General features: G+C 40.5%; 1 protein-coding gene across 3 annotated transcripts in view; it reads right to left on the bottom strand.

Moving 5' to 3' along the window:
* Positions 1 to 20327, bottom strand: part of alox12 (arachidonate 12-lipoxygenase) — a 25823-nt gene extending 5496 nt beyond the window's left edge. The window contains exons 1-13 of one of the 3 annotated variants that reach the window (XM_076288978.1): positions 20253 to 20327; positions 17791 to 17934; positions 17320 to 17521; positions 14840 to 14921; positions 14543 to 14665; positions 14294 to 14400; positions 14004 to 14176; positions 12391 to 12534; positions 11487 to 11690; positions 2434 to 2520; positions 2068 to 2237; positions 1757 to 1878; positions 1538 to 1638 (exon numbers count right to left, since the gene is read on the bottom strand). In XM_076288978.1, the coding sequence (XP_076145093.1) occupies positions 1538 to 1638; positions 1757 to 1878; positions 2068 to 2237; positions 2434 to 2520; positions 11487 to 11690; positions 12391 to 12534; positions 14004 to 14176; positions 14294 to 14400; positions 14543 to 14665; positions 14840 to 14921; positions 17320 to 17521; positions 17791 to 17934 (1659 nt within the window). In that variant the 5' untranslated portion in view covers positions 20253 to 20327. Of the gene's footprint in view, positions 1 to 1537; positions 1639 to 1756; positions 1879 to 2067; positions 2238 to 2433; positions 2521 to 11486; positions 11691 to 12390; positions 12535 to 14003; positions 14177 to 14293; positions 14401 to 14542; positions 14666 to 14839; positions 14922 to 17319; positions 17522 to 17790; positions 17935 to 19382; positions 19572 to 20252 lie in introns of those variants that run through there. The other 2 variants (XM_076288977.1, XM_076288976.1) reach the window with 2 other exon arrangements.
* Between the last annotated feature and the right edge of the window lie 4113 nt (positions 20328 to 24440).

Below are 24440 nucleotides of genomic sequence, written 5' to 3' on the forward strand. Positions count from 1 at the left end.
TGTCTGCCCTACCCTCCTTTCGGGGGTCCAGTCCAGCGGGGGGGCTACAGATGAAAACAAAAACAATGGTTCCATGCTATCCATGCGGGGCTACATGCCCACCAAGTTTCGTGTACCCCGGTCTTTCAGTGTCCCGGGAATCCTTGGCGGAAATTTGGCCATGCGAAAAAAAGAAAAAAAAAATCTGACTAAACCTATATGACCGCCACTTCGCTGCGCGGCGATCATAATTATGCCTTGATTGTTATCTGATGCCCTGATTATGATCAATCAGGGCTGTAGTGGAGGATAAACGCAAGTAAACACAGTTTATCCACCTCTGAAATTTCATAATTCAGTTTATCCACCTCTTATTAGAGTTTATCCACTTCTCAAAAGAGTTTATTCACCATATTCACCACAGTCATGATAAGTGAATTGAAAGATGTCACAATATAGTCTAGGGGGTGAAACGATCAGGGAGTGAACAATAAGATGAAATACACACACAAGCACATTGATTGATGTCACCCTAAAATAGTAGGCCAGGCCAGTAACTTGCGGGAACAGTCAGCAAGTGTGCAGCCTTAGTAAGATTTAGATGTCAAATTCCTTGTGCTAGTGGTTAGGGACCTCACATGATGACTAGACTTTTCACATGTAACCATAGGCCTACAGTACCTAAACAATGAACAATGACACATAGGAGGACCCCACAACCACATGATATGAATTAATAATGAATCAATCAATTAAGAGCCTTAAAGCTCTTCAGCTTTTCACAGGGATATCAGGTGGCTTTGTGAACTCATTTCATTTGACATATCCACCTGGGCCCTCTTCCATTCAAACAGATTTCCACCAGTCTGTATATTTACCGGCCAATCAAAATCATTTGTCTGATATGGGGCGGGATTAAAAGATAACAGACAGTTTAGCATTATTGGGGCACTTTTGTAAACATCTGATGGCTGCCACTGATCATGTGACATGTCATTTTTAATTTGTTAAACAAAACTTGTCTCCCTCTTCCGTGTCCCTATAGTTCGAGCATTGCTCACGACACTGGTGGTGTGGCCATTCTTTCCACCATTATAACTTCCGTGTATATGCGTGTTTATGAGGCAATCTATTTTGGATATCCAGTTTCATTCTTTTATCGTGTCTTTCTCTTCCCACCTCACTGCACTCTCCACTGTGGTGTGTTGCAGCAGTATGTTGACTAATACCCTCAAATATTCCCATATGGTTATGGTATCTTGCAGACACAGTTTCCTGCAGTGCTTCCCCACCCACTTATCATGGAAATGTTTCTACTAAACATTAACTTAAAGTCCCTGCTTCCTGCTGTCTATTTCCACATGACAGTTGTGTCCAAAGTCATACTACACATTTTAGAGGATTCACTGTTATAGGCATACTGTTGTTTGCATAACCAAATTGCCAAAGTATGAACTTCATGTCTGCTGCTTGTAGTTGGACTGTGTGTTTCAACAGACACCATTGAAACTGGCGCCATTTATGTCAGAAATGTATGCAGTAAGGGAAGAGCGCCTACCTGGCCATTGTTGGTAGCTGCATGCTGTGCTGTGCTGATGAAGATGACCACTGAGACCAGAGTGACCAACTCTTTTTTAGTCTTCAGCTCAGAGGATAACCCTGAAGGATGAGCACATAACACAACATCTCAGAAGTCTAAGATGCTTCCAGATTTGTATCTCATCAATGCTGCTGAACAACTGCCATGAGCTACTGTATAACGGTGACATCGACTGACCAAACTGAGGGACGTTTACAAAGCCCTCCTCAGCCACATCCTTTACCCAGGCCTGCAGTTCTGCATCCTCTACTACATCATGGTCATTTGGGTAGTATAAAGAAATCATCCCTGTGACATAACTTAAGATAGAATGAAGATGGAAGATAGGATAACCAGAAGAGAGAGAGAAAGAGAGATAGAGAAAGTTATTATATTCAAAAGATAACAAGATCATGAAAGGAGAACATTTCACAATTTCACACTGTTGATACAGGGTTGAAACATTACATTGCATTAATTTGGTTCCTTCACGGAAATGATGACCGTACTTTTGAATAGCGTCCCAGATCATCAGGCTGTTGTCTCTGTAGAAGTAGCCTTTCAGCTTGGTCACACCTCGGTCCTCAAAGTCACACGGAGGCTGTAGGGAGCGGTAGGTGAGAACTTTGTATTCTCGCTGGGCCAATACCAGTAGGCCATCTCCCCCTGTTGACACCACCTACACACGGATAACTGGAACATTGTATCATTTGCAAATAATAGTAATCTGTTTTGTATTTCACACATTTCACATATTTTTATTATAAAAATAGTATATATTATAGTAATAATCTTTTCACATATTTTATCATCTTTTTCATATATTGTCACACACTAGCTTGGTAGTGAATGTTCATGGTGTGATTCTGACTCACCCGCTTGAAGATCCCATCTGCTGAGATAAGTTGGGTGCGGCCTCGGCAGTTGATTTCCAAAGTATATCTCAAATGAGGTGTCAGCAGCTGCCAAAACCACAACATTCTACTGTAATTTTGGAAGTCCATAAATATCTTATTATCAAAGATAAACACATGAATATCATAAGGGAACAACATATACACTCAAGAGAAAGAACATTCTGATAATAAATTCAACCAAATAAAACAAAAGATTATTAATTTAGTTCTCTAATTAACAAATTCATTTTGTCTTCCTGGATTACTTCATTGTTTTTTCATGCTTTCAAGTCCTCGCTATTAATTGGACAAGCTAACAGGGCATGTGTAATTACTGTAAGTGCTACTTCATACCACACAATATCTTTAAAATGTGAAAATAGATTTCATAGAAATGATGATTGGTTATATAATTTTCAAATAGTATGGATAGATAGTTTGACATCTGGGCTTCAGGAGGCCTATGTTCACTATAAGGTCATATTTTTGCAATTTCATCACACATCCCTGGGACATATGGCTACCACAGAAAGGCGAGTACCAATCTAAGCCAAAGTCCTTTTAGGCAAGTCCCGCCACTCGGCGGCCATATTGCAACGCTTTTTGGGCACTTATCGGGCATCTATTTCGGGCAGAACTGCGCGTGCGCAAGGCTTCACGAATCATGACACACCAACCTCGCTCCAGCTGCGAGATCACAACACATGATTGGCACCAGGGGCGTAGACAGAGGCGATTCTAGAGTCTGTGGGGGCCCCAAGCAAAAATTCCAAGGGGGCCCTACCGACAAGTGTTATCACCATTCTGTTATATCACCATTAGGTTATTATGTTAAATAATAAAAATACAAAAAGCGTATAAAAATTCTTATATTTTGATATGTATCTCAAAAATATTATTTTGAGTGCATGGTGTATGCACTCATAATGATTCTCTACAACTAGTGTTGTCACGATACCAAAATTATGACTTCGATACAATACCTGCCATAAATATCACGATGCTCGATACTAAAACGATACTACGGCGAAATCCTAAGATATCTGGATCCGCCCAGTGTACAAGTACGACGTTCTAACCATTCAGGTCTTCGTCAGATAGGCCTACACCATTACCTGTTGCAATATATCTGTGTGCATTCCTACATTACGTCTATTTCTTTGATAACATGATTTGCTACCACGTATAAGCCGCTATTATTAGGACTCAACACGTTTAAATTACTTTGTGTACCTGATGGCTTGCCTTCACTATTCGCGATGTATCCTTTTGTTTTATCCTCAAGGCCTAGAACTGTCGGCAAAGAACTATGTTGACGTTGGCTGCGCACTCACTCACTCAGAGCTGCCTGCTTGACACGCCCACTTGCCTAGATGCGTGCAAGGAGCAGTGAGAGCAGCAGTTCACACAGACACAGAACGTTATTATTTTAATAAAGTATCGATTCTAAAAACGTCTGAAATCGTATCGTTTTTTGCGTGAAGGCATCGCTATACCTTTTTAGTAGGCTATCGATACACCGTGCAACACTATCTACAACATATTTTTACTGCATTGCCATGAACAAAGTAGAGGCAAAAAAGGGGTTTCTTTGTTGAACAAATTGGGATGCAATGTGAGCCTTGAATTGGATGCCATGAAGGAATTTGCTAGGATCTCCAAACCGGATTATGAACATGCTTTGCCATAGACTAGAGAAACACACGATAGCGTTGGATTATAAACATGCTCTGCCACAAAATATATATGATATAGCAAGCATATCAGATGAAAGAGGAGACACAGGGCTATCCATTGGTACCATGAATGTCGATCCTTTTGGCTTATAAAAACAGACGAAGTGACTGCAAAAGAATAACGTCATGTACACAAACCAACGCTGCACACCCATAACTCTCGTTTGAATTACTCGCGGACCCGTGATCGGATAGATATGCCACGCACGTCAGATGAAAGAGGAGACACAGAGCTATCATTTGATATCAAGTACATCCTTCTGGGTTATAAAACAAACGAAGTGACAGCAAAATAATAACTTCATATAGCTGGACTTACCCCACGTTTACGATTTTTTTGTCTGTTTTTGTGGCAAAGCATGTTTATAATCCAACGCTATCGTGTTTCTCTAGTCTATGGCAAAGCATGTTCATAATCCGGTTTGGAGATCCTAGCAAATTCCTTCATGGCATCCAATTCAAGGCTCACATTGCATCCCAATTTGTTCAACAAAGAAACCCCTTTTTTGCCTCTACTTTGTTCATGGCAATGCAGTAAAAATATGTTGTAGAGAATCATTATGAGTGCATACACCATGCACTCAAAATAATATTTTTGAGATACATGTCAAAATATAAGAATTTTTATACGCTTTTTGTATTTTTATTATTTAACATAATAACCTAATGGTGATATAACATAATGGTAATAACACTTGTCGGTAGGGCCCCCTTGGATTTTTTGCTTGGGGCCCCCACAGACTCTAGAATCGCCTCTGGCTATATCTATGCGATCACGGGTTTGCGAGTAATTCAAACGAGAGTAGGGTGAGCAGGTGAACGTATTAGAGAAGTATAGACTGTAAATATGATGCTATTTGATTTAATTTAATTATTTTCTTTTCATACTTGATCGTACAGACAAGTGCGTAGTCTCGTTGGAAAGCCCCACTTCTGCTCTATCACGCAATTCAAGTTTCTCGCTGCAATGAACAGTTCCGGAGCAATGTAACAAAGAAGAAAGGGTGTGTGTTTTTGACGCACTTTGCGTCAATCGGCTCCTTGCTTAACTAGTTGTAACTGCCGCTAGCTAGCTGAAGTTTAGGCCTACTGTCGTATAGATGTAGCAAACCATGTTCAAGCCTACTATAACCTCATTGAGTAGGCTAAATGCCAAAATCCGACTGCACCATCACTGCACCCGATTGACGTTTACCACAGTTGCCTAAATATGTGCGGATTCTTTGAACTTTTTTGAACACAGATCCGCTGTTCATAAGGCCATAGCATAGGGCCTACATATGCACGTACTGTTTGTACAATAGGGTAGGAGCACGCAAAATACATCATTCAATCTCTATGGACGAAATTCTCGCTTGACCCACCGGCAAACGCGCTGAGACCAGGTCGGGGGCCCCCTAGCGGCTCGGGGCTCCAAGCAGTTGCTTGGTTTGCCTATAGACCTCTGAAGTTCGCCTACAAAAAAGATCCAAAACGGCCATCTTTGCCCATATAAGGAGATCCGGTTGTTAATTGAAGCTAACTACCTATGGCAAGTTGCATTGAAAGTTAGCTCTGGAGTAGCAAACATCTAAGTGTGCCGCCTTCACTTACCGGAGATCACAGTATCCACTCGAAGGCAGAGGACAAAAGTGTGTTCAGGAAAACGTCTGCATTTCAGACTTTTTCATCCCCACGAGACTTTAACAGGTGCGATTATTCAAAATCCCCATGTTATTTTCCCATAGGAAAAATCGCCAGATACCGGATGTCAAAGATGGCAGCTTTTTTGTAGGCGAACTTCAGAGGTCTATTGACAAGGTGCGCCTCTGGGCGTAGATTTGCGTGGGGACCGAAGGACGTATCCACACCAATGTCAAATTACGAATGAAATGTCCCCACCAATATTCAGGTTGAAATGGGGGAAAAAACGCTCACATGCGCTACACAAAGAGTTAAATAATTTCTCACTTCAGTGCTGCGGATCGTACAGACAAGTGCGTAGTCTCGTTGGAATGCCCCACTTCTGCTCTGTCACGCAATACAAGTTTCTCGCTGCAATGAACAGTTCCGGAGCAATGTAACAAAGAAGAAAGGGTGTGTTTTTGACGCACGTAGATCTTGTAATGTGCAGTAGCCTATAAGGGTAGCCTAAATCGCGCTGATTTGAAGTTTACTTTAGGCTACTTCACTACAAGCATGAAGTGCGTCCAAATTCACACATTCTTCTCTGTTGAACTCCTCGAGAAGTAAGGCTACTCATCACACATGTGTCACATGAAAGAGCCTTTTCTCAGCTTTTAAACGGTGCTAGCTAGCCACTGTTTGCTGTGATAAACAGTTCGTGAGAAAAATAACTTCAAGAGATTTAATAATTATTCTCTGCGCCCATCTCCACATCCATTCGTCTCGGTGGAATATCGTAGGCCTACACACTCTTCACGCAACACATGACAAACCATATATCAGAATAAACAGCAGACCTTACCGAACACAAAGGTGTAATGCATTCCCGTGTATAGCTGTTCCAGAGTAATCCGGTTTTGAAATAAATTATAGCAAAATTCAACATGGTCTTTCGGCTGCATTTCTGAGCTGTGCTTACATTGCCTAGATATCTGTATATTAGAATCAGAGAATATACAGGCAGCTCACGGTTAAGAGTTTGTCAATGTAGCCTTAATGATTTCTTTTCACAAAATGCTAAGCATGCATGTATTTAAGTTTCTTAAAACTGAGCTGTGCTTAAATGGGCATGATTTCATAACAGACCAAATAGAAAATAAATGTTAAATATAGCCTACATATCTGTAGCCTACATAAAATCAGATTATGTAGGCTACACAGCAGGGTAGGAATTTCACGGTGGCCACGACGGCCATGGCCGTCGTAGCCCCTTGCGTTGGCCGTAAAGCCCCTTTGAAAATCATAGGTTTACAGGCCAAGGTGGCCTTGGTGCCCCCTTCTTTCAATATTCTGCTTTGTGTCCTACTAATAGCGATTTTTATTTAGCCTGTGGCCTGTCAAAATAGTCTTAGCATTCACAGCGCAAATTAATTTAGTCTTTTACGCAGTGGAGAAAGTGACAGCGCAAGAAAGTGCGTCCAAATTCACCCATTCTTCTCAGTTGAACTACTCGCGAAGTAGCCTATTCATCACACAGACATCACAAGTATCACATGAAAGAGCTTTTTCTCAGCTTTTAAACGATGTTAGCCGATAATTGCTGTGTTGAACGGTTCGCGAGAAAAGTAAATAATATAATTCAATTTAATCACATTCTACTGAAGGTTTTGCGTCCATGATCTCCCTACCCATTCATCTCAGTGGAATACTTCACGAACCCTTCTTTTAACACATGACAAACCACATATCAGAAAAAAACAGCAGACCTTACCGAACACAAAGGTGTAAAGCAGTCCCCTGTACACAAGGGCGTCATAGTGGGGGGACAAGTGGGAATAAATTACCCGGGCCCCAAGTGGGGGGAGGGCCCCTAAGGAGTTGAATTTTATTTTCCTTAATAATAAATAATTTCCTTAATTTAAAGATCTTAATAAATGTTATTAACTAATATAGATGCAAATATTTCGGGTAAATGCATCAGTTGATTGATGTATTAAATTGTGTCCAAGCCAACATTGTTTGAGGGCAGGCACCCTCTCCCTTGCACGAAATGGTTCAGTCCGCCTTCCCCTGCTAGGTGCATTTTTGAAGTAACGTTCATTTGTTCTGCCAAAGCGGCAATGCAGACGGTCACGGTGTGAAGATGTCTAAGTCTAAGAAAGCTAAATCCGGTTCCCAGAAAAGAAAAGAAATGAGGGAAAACAAGTGTTAACAGCCTTCTTTCCCAAGAAAGGTGAGCCTAATGTGAAAGCAATAGTCTACAAATGAAATGAACTCCTGAAGGTTACAAAACACTTCAATACCACCGCAAATCCGCGATTATCAGTGTTAAAACAGCATTAACACAAAATTAGACATAACATGATGCCTGATTTATGCCTACCACAACATTTCAATAGCCTACTAATTCGAAAATTATTATGAGCTAATAGCTTAACTTAGTAGGCTCAATGTTATATAGGTTCATGAGGAAAGGCTGTCAAATTAGTAGCAAAGCTAACTTGTGAAACGCATCACACTCAGTTAGCTATAGATAGCTGTTCTCTCAGCCAAAAGTGCTCAATTTGTATAGATAGCTGTTCTCTCAGCCAAAAGTGTTTTCATTCATTTCATGTTCTAGCTTTTAAACATTCTTCAAATAAAACAGAAATTCAGTGACGTCTTGGGTAATACGATTATTTTCTGTTATACAGTACATATAAGAGTTGTTAGATTAATTCCATAGATACACTAGATGTCGCCTTCTGCTTCTCAGCATGCGTCAACACCGCCGCCATCTTGGTACAGGGATCTGAAGCGCTAAACTAGTTCTCCTGTATTGTCAGCGTAACCTATTTAGCGACGTTTGGCCATCCCCAGCGATAGAAAACCCTTTTAACGATTAGCGACAAATTTGGGAACTTCTCACAATGATGGCAGATCGGCTTCTTTGTTGTTGAAACGTAAGAAAATCACCTTTCTCATGGCTTTGTCATTTATGAATTCAGCTACATCTCGTTTGCCCATGGCACTGACCCATGATTATAAAAGTAACGACTGGCGTAGCCTATGTAGTAGCAGAGGTAAATGTTCTACAGATCTACAGCAACTTCTGGTGAGATTACAACTTACATGAGTAAACGAGACGAGGGGTATGTGGCCTCAACCAGAGCCTGTCTACGAAGAGCCTGTTTACTTTCATTGTATCGAACTTGGTTGCAGTTTACTCATTGTTCCTCTAGGGGCCGCCGCTAGCTAGTGCAGAATGAATGGGAGTCTATGGGGCTAGACGGGTAAAATGTATCTTTATTATCGTCTTAAGCTTAGTTTTCTCTAGACTCAACCATAAATACATGCCTGTCAGTTGGAACAACCCAAAAAACTAGATAATTGCTTGAGATTTTGACGATTTATGGTGATTTTATTTTCGCTAGATCTTTGCCCAGATTGACGCTAATGCATTATAGAGGAGTGGATCACTGAAGCAAGATGGCGTCTCGATTGACGCATTCGTTCCAATGAACAGCAGTAGTCAAGGCGACATCTAGTGTATATATCTATGGATTAATTCAATGTGTAGTTAGTTGTGAACCTCATGCTTCATGCTTACAGCTGGTGGTTGGTTGGTTGGTTGGTTGGGGGGGGGGGGGCCCATGGCCACCACTTGTGCATAGGGCCCAGAATTTGGTGCTACGCCCCTGCCTGTACAGTTAGCCGTTCCAGAGTAATCCAGTTTTGAATTTGCAGTAAATTTCGACATGCATGGATGTCTCCAAATTTGGGCTTTAAGTTTTACAATGTGTTTAAATTGTTCCACATTATTTCATAACGGGCCAAATACAAAATAAATGTTACAAATATCGCCTAGATATTGGTAAAACAGAGGACAACTGACTAAGAGTTTGTGAAAGTAGCCTTAATAATCACAAAATGCTAAGCATGCATCTAGGCTATTTGAGTTTCTTAAAGCTGAGCTGTGCTTAAATTTAAATTGTTCAATACATGATTTCACAGCAGGCCAAATATAAAATACATTTTATATATAGCCTAGATATCTGTTTTTATTAGATGATCAGATGATTTACAGTTATATGTAATATGTCATGTTTCATGTTTTTGTAATGTTTCATACAGTGATGCAGGTCTACTGCAGTGAATAGGCTAAATACAACTTTGATCATTTTTATAGCCTACTACTGTATAGTTAACTTTGGCCTTGGTGCCCTGACATGTGGCCTTTGTGCCCCCCACCAAATATGCCCAACTGAAGGCCAAGTGGCCTTGCCCCCAGAATGGTGAAATTCCAAGCCTGCTACACAGTGTAGTTAGATCAAGTTGAACAGTAGCACATTTTAATCATGTAGTTGGACAGTAGCACATTTTAATCATTTTATATATCTATAGTGTCTGGTGAAAGAGTTGAATGTTAGTGGGTAGTTAGTGGGTAGTGTCCCCACCAAAGCTCAGACCAAACCTACGCCCTTGATTGGCACAATGTATTCACAACATACCACATGATTGGCACAACGTATTCACATCTCTCTCTATTTGCCTTATTAATGCGGCGACCATTGTAAAACAAAATGAGACTACATGGGTACACAAACCATAGGATTGTTGTGTTCTATGCATTTGCCAGTAGGTGGCGAAAATGTATTAATGACATAGCCAGTGTACCCGGTAGCCACATTTTGGTTTGGTTAACACTTGGATCTCCTTAAAGCAACACCAAAGAACTTTCCCTCTGTCGCACGCACGCTATTTGTTTATCCAGCACCGGCTTTGCAAATAACAATGTCCACAGACGGTAGAATAGGCTATTTTGCATGAGTTATAAAAGTATGATGTATTGCGACATCAGATGCAAGTCAAATCTGTAGTTTCTTATGTCTCATTCCATCGAACTACAGATCCGCTACCCGATCTGGCAAACTTAGCCTAGCCTACATAGCCGATAGAGGGCCGCAATGCGAATGCAGAATTGCCGTTCACCCTACGAGTTGATGAACCACTGAAACGATTTTGGAAACATTATTTTAAGGTACAAAAAACTCTTTGGTGTTGCTTTAAATGGGCAAAGATGGCAGCTTTGGGTCCTTTTTGTGGGCGAACTTCAGATCTAGGCCTATTGTCTGTCATGTCGTGTTGTTCTGATGCATGCTGTTGTGGTCTGAACCCCGCCTCCACCTGTCTTGTGCCACTCCCTGGTTTTTCCACCACTTTTTGTACACACCTGCATCTGCATGTCGTCTGTACTGAGTTCCCCTGTACGTTGTTAGCTCTTGCCCAATGTCAGTGTTTTTGACGTTCTTTGTCAGATTGTTCCTGAATTTCTGGTTGTAAAATCTTTTGTGCTTTTGACCTTTTGCGTTTGACCCTTTTAAACTGTCGATGTTTGAGCCTCTCGTTTGGATGGTATCTTTTGTACTTTGATTCATTTTCTTTGATTGCTTGAGAACTTCAAAATAAAACCTGAATAACTGCATATATCTGGTTTGCATTTGGGTCATAGCCTGCAAGTCGTATCACAAATTTGCTCTTGTTTTAAATCTGTTTTTCTGATATTTCACCTCATTCACCCGCTATAGATAAAAGACTCCTGAATATAATATGCCTTTGGAGTTTATATTACCACAATATTGGAGTTTATATTACCACATTTATATTACCACAATCTTTAAAGATTGCAGATTCATGCAGAAGATGACTTACCTTGAACAGGGGGTGGACAGCAGGAAGTTGCCTCAGTGTAGCAATAGAAAAGACCTCCACCACCAGGTGAGTCCGGAGCAAATGGGACAACACCTGGAAAATCTGGAACTCTGCATGGCGGACCCACATCTTAGCCAACAGCCAGGCCAGCGGAGGGTCGCTGGGCAGGAAGACAGGAGTGTGTCTGCGTGGCTTCTGCTCAAGCTTGGGTGAAGAAGAGAGAAAGTAACTTGGAGTTGGTTTCAGTCACACATGTTGTGGCATATAGCAAATAATAGATGCTGCCCAATGCACACATTTTGTCAAACACTATACAAGGAAGGATATCAGAGTCTGATGGTCTGTTATGGATAAGTTTGAATCTTTATATATCTTGGGTCTATCTCTGGATGTTGGTAATTGGGAGGTGGTTGTTATTATAATTACTTTTATTGTTTTTGAAGTGTATATGACATGCATATGTGCTGTGATGTCTGGAGATGTTGGTGGGTTTTAAGAGGCCTCTACCTGTGTATCAGATATTTGATCCAGACACTATCTAATGAGGAGACACAGCACTCAAACAATCCTCCATAGAAATGTATGGGGTTAGTTCGTAACGGCAATGTGGCAGTTGTCCACACTTATCTCATCGCTTCCACTGCCAAAAGTCGACATGTAAACAGATCGTGCCAATCATGTGTTGTGATCTCGCAGTTTGGTGTCGTGAAGCCTTGCACACACGCAGTGTGCACAAAATAGCTGACCAAGGCCTGCCCAAAGTGCGTAGCAAGATGGCTGCCCAGTGGGGGGACTTGCCTAAAAGGTCTTTGTTTGCTCATGCTCTACTTACATACAGGCCTCATACTGCTAAGCTGTGCCATCAGAGTATGACGCCGTGTTAGAGATTGTTGTGGGGTCTGACCTGGATGGCGATGGGGATGAGACGGTGCTCCGGATGTTCATACACCAGACACAGAGGGGCAGCTATGTGCTGCCGTTGGTTCCGGATAACGTTTGTAGGGATGCCGTCCATTATGGCATAGTCCACCAGATAGACATTACCTGCCTGCAATTGAGAGAAATCACAAATGGATGAATGAGTGCATGATAAGACATACACACAATTAATTTGAAAATAAATCAGTATCTAGGGATAATATGATCTGTGGTGCGAACAACTGCACTGTCTGTAGTACCATGTTCGGGCTTAAATCCCACCCCATCTCTCTCTCTCTCTCTCTCTCTCACTTGCTGCCTGTCACTCTTCACCATCCTATCTGAATAAAGGCAAAAGCCCATAAACCTACACTGGGCAGTTGATGAAATAATTGAAAACTATTTTCTACTGTAATTTTGGAAGTCCATAAATATCTTATCATCAAGCAAATAAACACATGAATATCACAGGGAACAACTCCAAATAGTCAATTTAGTCTCTAATTAACAAATTAATGTTGTCTTCCTAGATAACTTCATTGTTCATTCATGCTTAAGTCCTCGCTATTAATAGGACAAGCTAACAGGGCATGTATAATTAAGTGCTACTTCTTAATGTCATTCAGAAATAATGAATGTGTTTAGTTAGGACAACTTCACCAAGCTGACAGACCCCCAAAACAAACTTTTTTATGCTGCTAATCCTTGTGTAGACCTGCAGACCTGCTCAAGTAAAGACCAACGAGTCTCCCACTGCGAGTCAACTGAGCTACTGAAAAGGCAAAATGTAACATCTCCTATGAAAACTGTACTGTAAGTTATTGGCAGCTATTGTAAATTATTGTACTGTTATTGATGAAACGTTGATGGAAAGAGCAACCAAATGCTACCCAAGCTGGAACAGCTCTACATCTCTTGATTCAAGGATCTCTTGATACATCTCTTCAAGAGCACAGCTCTAACAACTCTAAGCACCCTAATATGGACAACTTCCACTTGTCATGCTCGGCTTTACCCATGCTACCTACCTAGTCATTGAATCAAATTAGTTCTTAGTGCTTACTCCAAGGTCTCCTAATTTACTTGGCCTCCGGATAATGTTTAATGCGTAATAATCTTTTCCTCCCATTTAGCACCATGTACAATGTTGCAAAAAAATGAGCCCACTGGTTATTTGGCACCAGCGCTCAAGGTCTGATCACTTAATTTGGCCATTCTCAGACACTGAGACTAAACTTCCTGTTTGGTTGTCTTCAGCAGCACATAGAAAAGGAGAAACAATTAAACATTCAGGGCAAAAATATCTTGCGGAAATGGAAGGAGACGTACTTTTGCACAAGGGCCTCCTTCTCAATACAGAAATATAATGCACTTCTCTACCAATACAGGGAATTTGGTATTTTTTGACAGATAAGTAAATCTGACTTAAGCCGTTACAGATTGTTATTGTCATTCAAATGTACCCCCTGCCAAAATTCAAAGCATAGCAGAACGTTTAATCTTACACAGGTCTGCCAATAAATGACCTATATTTGAGAGGAATTTTGCTGCCAAACTCTAGGGCCCGCAGCACAAACAAAGCCAGATAACGAGCAGCACCTTCATCTCTTTCTCCAGTGTGGTGTTGGGTTTCAGAGAGGCCTGCACCATATCTCCAGTGACACGGAAGTTAGAGGGTAACTCCCGGATCTGCGTTATCATTCTTGGATTGCATCCATTCAAGAACTGATACCCAAAAAACCAGTCCTCCCTCCAGTGATCCATGGTGTACTCTAGGAAGGGAAAACAAATAGAACATGGAAGAGGCAATCTCATGTACTTGCAGGAAAAGGCTACACAGCTTCCATACCTTACTCAGTACAAAAGGTTCAAGATGTTGTATGACATACCAGCTATGGGACTCCTCAGCTTCCAAAATATGCGCTTGAAATCATCAAGGTCATTCCAAGACTTTCCAAATTTAATAGCCAGCTTCTTCAGTGACAGTTCAAGAAGCCTACAAAAGAGAATGAAGGGTAAAGCTAGAGACGTAAATTAAAGCAAGTGTGCAGAATTAATTTCATTTACGGCATGTCAACAATGGAAGAACAGTTTGGGCAGTTTCAGCATTTGAGTCCAGAGAAGGCCGGTCCCCTTACGCATAATGCAGTGATCCCTCAAAGTCACTACGCTTCTCGTTGTCAAATCGAACATCCTGTGGAAGATCAGCCTCTGATTTTGCATCGATGCATTTCGGAATCCCTAAGGCCCACATCTGCCATCTGAAATGTAGTCAGACATGCACAGATACAGATAAAAATACAAACACGCACATCCAATGTGTCTAAAAAAGTAAACACGTGACCTTTTGGAACTTGTTTTCAATCAGATTACATTTGTACAGAAATGTATTTTGATTTATTTGTAGAACAAGGTGGGGCATGATGAGGGATGACCTGTATGTCTTCTGTCTCTCCTGAAGTTCCGCTTTTCTGTGAGTCAACATTTGAGGCAAAGAGTCGTCTGTCAGCCTCTTAGCTGTAAGAGGAATTAAGAGAGTTTGGAGAAAGTGTACGTGCAAACTAGCGAGTGTGAGAAAAAAGGAGGAGAGATAGACAAGCAGGGTCATTCCGTGTCAAATCACCCAGTGGCTGGCAGGTCACCCTCTCCCAAAAAATCAGAAAAAAATCACAGGTGTTTGTAGACCAAACCTATGCATAAATCTTAAATAGTATATCTGTATCACTAATGGTTCCAAAACTACAGCCCTTTGAAGTTTCAAGTCATTTTAAGCATCGTGGTGAACGATCCTTTTTGTTCAACTTCCAACATTATTGGCTCTTTTGGTATTTCACACACATTAGTGAAACTATGTGAATAGAAGTACATTTTCCTGTTGAATTAAACAATCCAATCAAATCAGGTGTATCTTGTGTAATTTCCCCTCTGCAAAGCTCTGAAAATGGCTATAAATTAATTATGTGAAAAAACATCACCACCTTTGAGGGCTTGTCATTCAAAAAGTATGTGACACAAACTCATCAGATTTTTTTCCCACTCATGTATGGATTATAAGGTCATGTCCATGCATTAACTTTGGTTGTTAACATTATCATATTGTCAGAGCATTTTTATTAAATTGGGCTTGATTTTCAAAAAGCCTGTTTTCATCTTCTCATTTCACCACGTGGACAGTTAACAGGATTTTTTTTAATTTTACCATATATCATTCTGTATGTGAGGATCATCTGCCCAAAATTTGGGCTTGTTGCTGGGTTTCTTCATTGAGATAAGATTTTTTACAAATATTGTCTATAAATCCACTGAATTTGTACTTTATCTGCAGTACCACTTTGCACCACATGTGGTGCTCTTTTAATACAATGGAAGTCAATGGAAGAGTAAGAGAGTCACTTGTTTGCTGCACATATCCAATCTAAACACACAGTTTATGGTTCATATGGTTCAAGTAAAAAGGGGTTTCTAAAATTCAGTGCATTGTCAGATGCAGAAAAATCAATACTAAAGATTTATCATCTTTTTACAAATGCCTCTTGGATCCACGAGTCCTCAAACCTTGTCATGAATACTTGTGATGGAAACACTCATGGTCATCTTCATCAAGTGAAATACCTTGATGAACTGAATTTTAGAAACCCATTGTTTGATTGTTTGTTAAAGCACTGATCTCCATCTTGATGCTCTTTGTTTATGTATCACAGAGGACTGCATCCCAAGCATGACGATGAATATAGACTTTGCCTAACCAGCTGGCTAGAAATTATTAAAGTGCTCACATAGGCACTGATAGGTTGAAGCTGGTGTAGAAAACTCATTACAAAGATGGTAATTATGCTAAATCCTCTTGCTGCATGTATGATGACCAGTCAGTCTTATGTGTGTATAATTTACTTTATCAGTTTATTTTCTCTAAATAAGATTTATGTATGAGTAGTATGTTGTTCATGTTGCAATAATTATTTGGACCAATTCAACTATGAACCATAAACTGTGTGTTTAGATTGGATATGTGCAGCAAACAAGTGACTCTCTTACTCTTCCATTGACTTCCATTGTATTAAAAGAGCACCACGTGTGGTGCAAAGTGGTACTGCAGATCCAGTACAAATTCAGTGGATTTATAGACAATATTTTAAAAAAATCTTCTCAATGAAGAAACTCAGCAACAAGCCCAAATTTTGGGCAGATGATCCTCACATACAGAATGATATATGGTAAAATTAAAAAAAATCCTGTTAACTGTCCACGTGGTGAAATGAGAAGATGAAAACAGGCTTTTTGAAAATCAAGCCCAATTTTAAAAAAATGCTCTGAAAATATGAAAATTATAACAACCAAAGTTAATGCATGGACAGGACCTTATAATACATACATGAGTAGGAAAAAAATCTGATGAATTTGTGTCACATACTTTTTGAATGAGAAGCCCTCAAAGGTGATGATGTCTTTTCACATTATGAATTTATAGCCATTTTCAGAGCTTTCCAGAGGGGAAAGTACACAAGATACGTCTGATCCGATTGGATTTCTTAATTCAACAGGAAAATGTACTTCTATTCACATAGTTTCACTAATGTGTGTGAAATACCAAAAGAGCCAATAATGTTGGAAGTTGAACAAAAAGGATTGTTCACCACAATGCTTAAAATGACTTGAAGTTTCAAAGGGCTGTAGTTTCGCAACGATTAGTTATACAGATATACTATTTAAGATCTATGCATGGATTTGGTCTACAAACACCTGTGATTTTTTTCAGATTTTTTCGGAGAGGGTCACCTGCCAAATTGTGCTGAAATTGGGTGATTTCACACGGAATGACCCAGCAGTGAGTGGTTAGAAGGCACAGGAAGTTAAACCCTTTCTGGTTGCATTATGACCAGAATGTTTGTGAAGGGGAAATTACTTCAGCTCTGACCTGTGCCTTCACGGAGCTCCACTTTCACATCCCCCACTAGCCAGCGGTAGCAGGGGAAGATCAGCGCGTCTCCCCCCGCCGGTGCCTCGACTGTTACGTAACGACAGAACCAATTATCCTCGATGAAATAACGCTGCTTCTCTAGACGCACCAGGAGCAACTGCCCCAGTGAGGCTGAAGTCGTGACGGTGTACTGATCCACCTAAGTTAGAGGTGAGGAGAAGGGGGAAAAAAAAGTGGTCTTGTTACACCGAAGACGGCTTGACGCCGAAACGCATCGCGTAGTCAAGGGCATGATGCAATAAATCCTTTACTAAGTAACATACAAGAGAATGCGGTTTCCTCCACTTCGAGAAGAAAAAAAAAAACATTACCAAGCAAGCAAGAATGATGTCTGCAACTGAGCGGAACTCTTAGCACATTGACTTATTGACACACATGAGTATGGGGTGAGCTCACTCAAGCACTTACAGCACCACGACAGAAGTCCAACCCGGGGTTATCGAGAACAGTCTTCTCACTCTCTCCTTTTTCTCCCACCAGAGTGATGTATATGTAGTTGTTGGTCCCAGAGTACTCAGAGGTACCTGTTGCCACAGTCACTTTGTAATCCATCTGCACATGAAAGAAATGTCTCCTGACTTGTCCACAAATAAGCACACAAGTTATCAGACATTCCTATCTCAGTGAAAAGGTAACCTCTCCCACAGCAACGTTAGGCTGGGTGAACCCAGCCTAATCTGCCGGCGACTTCTTTTTCGCCCTGCGGCTCAATCTTAAAAGATTGAGCTTGGTCTAGTGAAAGCCATACTACAGCAATGTGACACTGTTCAACAACGCAACATTAACAAAAAGGAATTGTCCACAAATAACAAACAATGTTATCTGATACATTGACTGCATGGAAAGTATTTGGACAGTAAGTGAATGTCCGTCAAATACGCTGGTAGATGAAAGTATCTATATACCTGCAGGGGAGGGCCTGTCCCTCACCTGAACCCTCCCCCAAACACACACACACTCACGCACACACACATGCACACACACACACACACACACACACACACACCAAGTTTCTGGTGAAAGCCATACTACAGCAACGTGACACTGTTCAACAACGCAACATTGACAAAAAGGAATTGTCCACAAATAACAAACAATGTTATCTGATACTATGACTGCATGGAAAGTATTTGGACAGTAAGTGAATGTCCGTCAAATCCGCTGGTAGATGAAAGTATCTATATACCTGCAGGGGAGGGCCTGAACCCTCCCCCAAACACACACGCACACACACACACACACTCACGCACACACACATGCACACGCACACACACACACACATACACATACACACACCAAGTGAAGAAGTATCCAAAGTTCTAACTTCCATGACATGATACATTCATACACACAAAATAACTTCTATTACATCATATACTCATTGTCGAAAAAGGATCTCCAGTTAAGTGTTTTAGACATAGGCATAGACAAAGACATATCTCTGGGAAACACGATGAAAAGGTGACCTCTCCCTCACAGTAACCTTGTAATTGTCAAACTGCAATGGAATTACCCTAAGAAAGAAATTGAAACTTTTACAGAGATCATCATTTCAGTTTTCAAAGCTATTAGCCATGGAAAGCTGGCATTTTATGGAAACGTGATTCTTTCTCTCTTTTCTCTTTGTAAACATGCACACACACAAATATTTTTTTTCCATTCACTCACTCCCCTTTTCTCTGCTCAGAGAAGCCGGTTCATGTCATGTAGGCTATTCACTGCTTTGCGTGTCTGTGTGTCTGTGGATGTCATTAGTTACAGAAGAGATGAAAAAAAATGCAAATGTGTTTGCCAAGGGTGATGTAGAGTTCTGTCCATGCAAATCTGCTATACATAAGACTTCCAACATCTACACAAAAACATGTTCATATTTGTGCATGTCAATAACACATTGAAACACAGTATACTAGCACTATTCACTATTAAAACTATTCTTGTTTGACTTTCTTCCCTTCATTTCCTTATGAAATGGATAATTCATCAAGTTACACATAACTTACTTGCCTTCTGGGTCTGTTTTTCTTCCTTCCACTTTCTCTCACGTATTTGCTTTTGCAAATATACTTTGCCCTATAATCTGTCTCAGATATCTCGTATGTTTCCAAAACTACAACTTTGCCTCACACACTTCCCTCTCAGGTTATCTGCTCTCCGCAAACAGGCTCCTCCGAGTGTTCTCCCTCTCTCTCGGTGAAGCGTGTTTACTTAAGTCCCCTCCCTGTGAGAGAGGAAGTGAGGCAGCTACGCACCAGCCCAGCTCTCACTTATATGGTTGACATCACACTTTTGAAGCTAATGGCTCAGTTAGCCCTTAGCATTCTTGGAACATTTATAATTTATTTATAAATTCAATTGTATTTATTTATACAACAAGCCTCAATGCTTCACCATTCGGAGTGAGTTTTATCATTTCACTCTCTGCCCAGAAACACTTAAATGATTTAAATAACTTATGAATGCTCATTTACAAACAATACCAGAAAAAAAAGCTGGTGGCAGCTGTTTAAATTCCTTCAGATTTCCAGTAACCATTTAAATCATATTTTGTTAAGGATGCACAAGCTCGTTTGTGTGTGTTTTTGTTTGTATATGATATAGCCTAACTATCACACATTTGTGACCTGTAACTAAAATCAGAGCATTAATTCAATGTTGTAGTACTGTATGTGTATCCAACGAGAAAACTGTAAACAGTATGCACAGAGATCAGAGCGAAAATTAAAGTGAGACGTTTTTAAGAACAAACAAGAGCATTCGATGATACAACAACAACGATCTATTTCTACCAGAGGAAGAGATTCATTGATTAATTGTTGTAGCCCTAGTGCTCATAAGTTTACACATCTTGACAGAATTTGTGTTCTACTTACCCCTTTGTCAGGGGAATCCCTTTACCTCAGGCGTTACTGCTCTATTCAGGTGTCAGGATCAGGAAGGACTAATAAACAGTATGAAAATGTGCTTATAAAACAAGTTCATTATTTCACCACTTCCTGCTCCACATGCTAATACAACCTGAGCTATGATATCCTGTTCCGCCTCTGACACTGAAAGTCTTGCAGAGTTGACACAGATGTGTTTAGACTCTTGAGTGCTTTATCTTGGCTGTGGAAGCTGTGATGCAAGCAAGCTGTTATGTTGAAAGTAATGAAAGCACAGGAGGCCGACGTATTCACTATAGCTGCTAACTCATTTATATAGCATTCAACATGGTAGCACTGGTAGCACATACACTCTACATCTGAACTCACAATTCTTCATTTCTCCAGGCTATCTCAGAACCCCATAATGCTACATTACACTGACACCTAGTGGTGTGGTTCCAAGTGCAGACACAACACAAGCTGATGACCAAAGCCACCGCATGCAGTGGTGAGAGACGGGCAAGAGAGTGGGCAACAGTGGAAGACAGAAGGGTTCTGAGGGCGGGAAAGGCTCTGGATAAAAGGGGGAGGCACAGGTGGCAGAGCTTGTAGCTTGGACAAATGCATTGAGCATTGCTCACACCACCCCACATATTGGGGTCTGTTTCAGTAAAGTTGTAATCTTAGCACGATAGCAGTGAAATTATCAACTTTTGACTCTCTGACACACTGTATTCCTCACAGGACAAAATGAGATCAAAAGTCAGATCACAAGTAGTCAGAAAACACTGACAAAACAGCTTTTTCCTTCTTTGAGGATGAGGGGTTGTTGATGCTAACTTCACTTGACTCCTACACTAAGAAAAAACAGAAGTAATTCATATACATTAACACACCCACTGCAGTGTTGGTGTGTCTTTATTATTATTATTATTATTATTATTATTATTATTATTACTATATCATTGACATTGAGCAAGTTGAAAAAAAACAGCACCATACTGACCATCTGGCATACCGGGCATTTTCTCGGTGGGCCGGCTTACCTTTTGGGCCGATAGAATTAAATTATTATTTGTTAATGTTATTTTAAAACACGCATGGGCAACAATCGGCCAAATCAAGGACAGTCAGCGGCCCATTGGTTCAATTTATATACTGACACTAGACTGGCCCAATAACTACTGTTATTACGCCCCACCTCTCCCACATTGGCTCAGAGCCAAAACTCAGTGAGCAGTACGCACGTCAAAATGGACTTATAAAGTGCATGCAGAAGTTGTGGCAGGTAAAAACGGAATGTCAGTTGTGCAGAAATGTGCTCTAGCTTACCCGACATTCAGGTTGTCAGCAACAGTTTGAACTTCAGAGGCCTAAGCAAACATAGTCTATTACATGGCAGAGGGACAGTGATTAGGAGATTGTAGCCTATAGCGCGCAAACATAATTAACGGGCTCACAGAGTAATTTGACACACCAGTCAAATGGCACAGCATATGGTACGCTAACATTGCTCCTTAACGTGGTCACATTTCCAGCTGAACCGTCCATATAAACATGACGTTTTTAAAAAATACATTGGCTAGGACCACCATGTCATTGGCTATCATATAACATAATATTGAAATTATTTGACTAAGGGTTCCCCTGCTAAAGATGAGTGAAAATACAATATTATAAGTCATCTTCATGCAAAAGGCAACTGAAAGATTTACATAAAAAACTGACAGACATCAATTTGAAGAGCTCACGGAGAGTGGTAGTTTCCATTGAAAAGGCCTACTCTGTAGAATCATTGTCCTGTTCCCCTAAGCTTATGCATTTGCATGCACGCCAAAAAGTAAGGCCACTGGACAGTTAAAAACCAACAGGTAGCCTAAACATGCAAAAGAGGAAAACATGACCAACGTTAGAGACGTAGGCCTACTCAAAGAACAGAACTGATGACAGGGAAGTACCAAGAACCCAAAGCCGTACAAAAACTCACACACATATTATTTTTTAATGCAAACTGTAAAAGGAAATTCCACTATGGAATAAGGGGGAATAACCTTGACTTCTGATTGGACGTGTGACGTATGGAAACTAGGAGGCCCTGAAAGATTGTGAACTGTATAAAAGACGCAGCACTGGGATTTCAGATGTGTGCACCTTCTCATAACTGGTTATCTGCAGATACCTTGATTCACTCTACTGGTTAGTGGTACTTTGTCAGACTTTGTCCATTGTCAGTACTTGTGAATTAAACTTTGTGGTCAATGGCAGCTCTCTTCAGTCTCAAGGTGTCTTCTTGGATCGAATTTTTTCCAGAGTGCTAATTAGTGACTTATTGCTACAGTGTAGCCTATAGGCCTACTTTAGGTTCTTCTAGCAGAGCCTCCTCTTTGACACGTGCTTATATATGGAGATTGTGTACTCCAGCCACCTCGGACTAGCCTTTACAATTTACATAAACTAATATTGGATAAAATAACATCATTATTCAATTTCTATGGATTCCTGTGAATATTTAAAGACCCAGTATGCTATATAGCATATTGCTAAGGAGGATATACACTGCAGCTAGAGGGTAGGGAAAAGGGGGAGGAGGGCATTTTTAATTAAATTTAAGTGAGACATAGTTAGATTAATCTGACAATGTTATTCTACTACACATATTTTACATGAACACGATTGTCATGTATTGATTCCCAAGAGTCCAAGCTTTCAAATGATGTATATTAAGAACCACTGCACTAGACAGTGGCAGTCCAAAGTCCTTTTTTGTTTAAACCTAGCATAGTTAATCACTAAAATTGCTCCTCCCTCACCACCAACCCCCTAGCCTGGGTGACACCAGACCCTTCTTAAATGTAATTCAGAGTGAGTTTGGGAAAGGTTAATTGACTTACGACCTCTAATTTCAATTCAATTTAATTGTGCTTATAGAGCGCCAAAACATGTCTCATGGCGCTTTACAGAGTGTAGACAATCAGAGAAAAAAAGAAAAGAAGGCCCATGGGTATCAGGGAAAAACTCCCTAGAATTGGAGATACATATAGGAAGAAACCTCGAGCAGATCCACGACTCAAGGGCCTGACCCATCTGCCTAGGGTTAAATACAGGACAGAAAGGTCTGTATACATGACAAATGCATATGATAGTCAGGTGTAGAGAATAGGACATGGTGTTTAAAGCCACCTGAGGTGAAAGTTACAAGAGGTAGGATGATTACATATCCGGTATGATAATGCATTAATCCTGATTTAGTGTCAGAAAGTTCAAATAGTCCAGCGTTGGAATTGTCCAGGGAAAAGGAGTTGTCAGGGCATGTGGTGGGTCTGCAGTACGGGCCAGGAATCCGGGCAGAGTTGTCATAGGCGGGTGATGGGTCGCTAGGCTGTACGGGCCTAGCGGTCTGGGTGGGTTATATGGACTATAGGAGATCTTTAATATATTCTGGTGCCTAGCCATTAATGGCTTTGTATGTTAGAAGTAATATTTTGAAGTCAATGCGACTTTTAACAGGCAGCCAGTGTAGGGATGTCAGGATAGGGGAAATATGTTCATATTTTTTAGTTCTAGTGAGTGTGCGAGCAGGTGCATTTTGTATAAGCTGTAAGCTCTTTAGACAGGTGTTATTGCAGCCAGTGCATAGAGCATTGCAATAATCAATCCTTGAGGTGACAAAAGCATGGATTAATTTCTCAGCATCTGGTAACGATAAAGACTTCCTTATCTTTGAAATGTTCCTTAAATGCAGTGTTGGGCAAGTTACTTCAAAAGCGTAATGCATTATTTATTACTTGTTACTGTCATCTCAAAGTAATTTGTTACATTACAATATTACTGTCTTTGGATTGTAAGGCATTACACTATGTTTACATTACTTTCACCAAAATAACAGGAAATATGGATTTGGTGTTCTCAATAGATCTTCATGTGTTCAATGCAGCTCATTACACGGCAGGAGGTGATGTGGTATGACATAATGACTGAGCTAGGCTTAAGGCTAACAAAAAAACTATATAATGGTTGCAGTTATGGCTCATGGGACAATGTAGGCCCCAAAGGCCAAAGGTCACTCACAACTTAATATAGTAAAATATAGCCATAGTGAAATTGTATGTTGACTTTAAATGGTTCTCATCATTGCTGGTTGCCTATCATTCCACTTACAGTGGTGTAAACTTAATGCAAATAGTTTGAGAATAA

This window comes from Alosa pseudoharengus, unplaced genomic scaffold (genome assembly GCF_046254945.1).
Source record: "Alosa pseudoharengus isolate Yale_2024_CS ecotype anadromous, Long Island Sound unplaced genomic scaffold, YU_APseudo_1.1 YU_APseudo_1.1_scf_17, whole genome shotgun sequence".
Classification (NCBI taxonomy): domain Eukaryota; kingdom Metazoa; phylum Chordata; class Actinopteri; order Clupeiformes; family Clupeidae; genus Alosa; species Alosa pseudoharengus.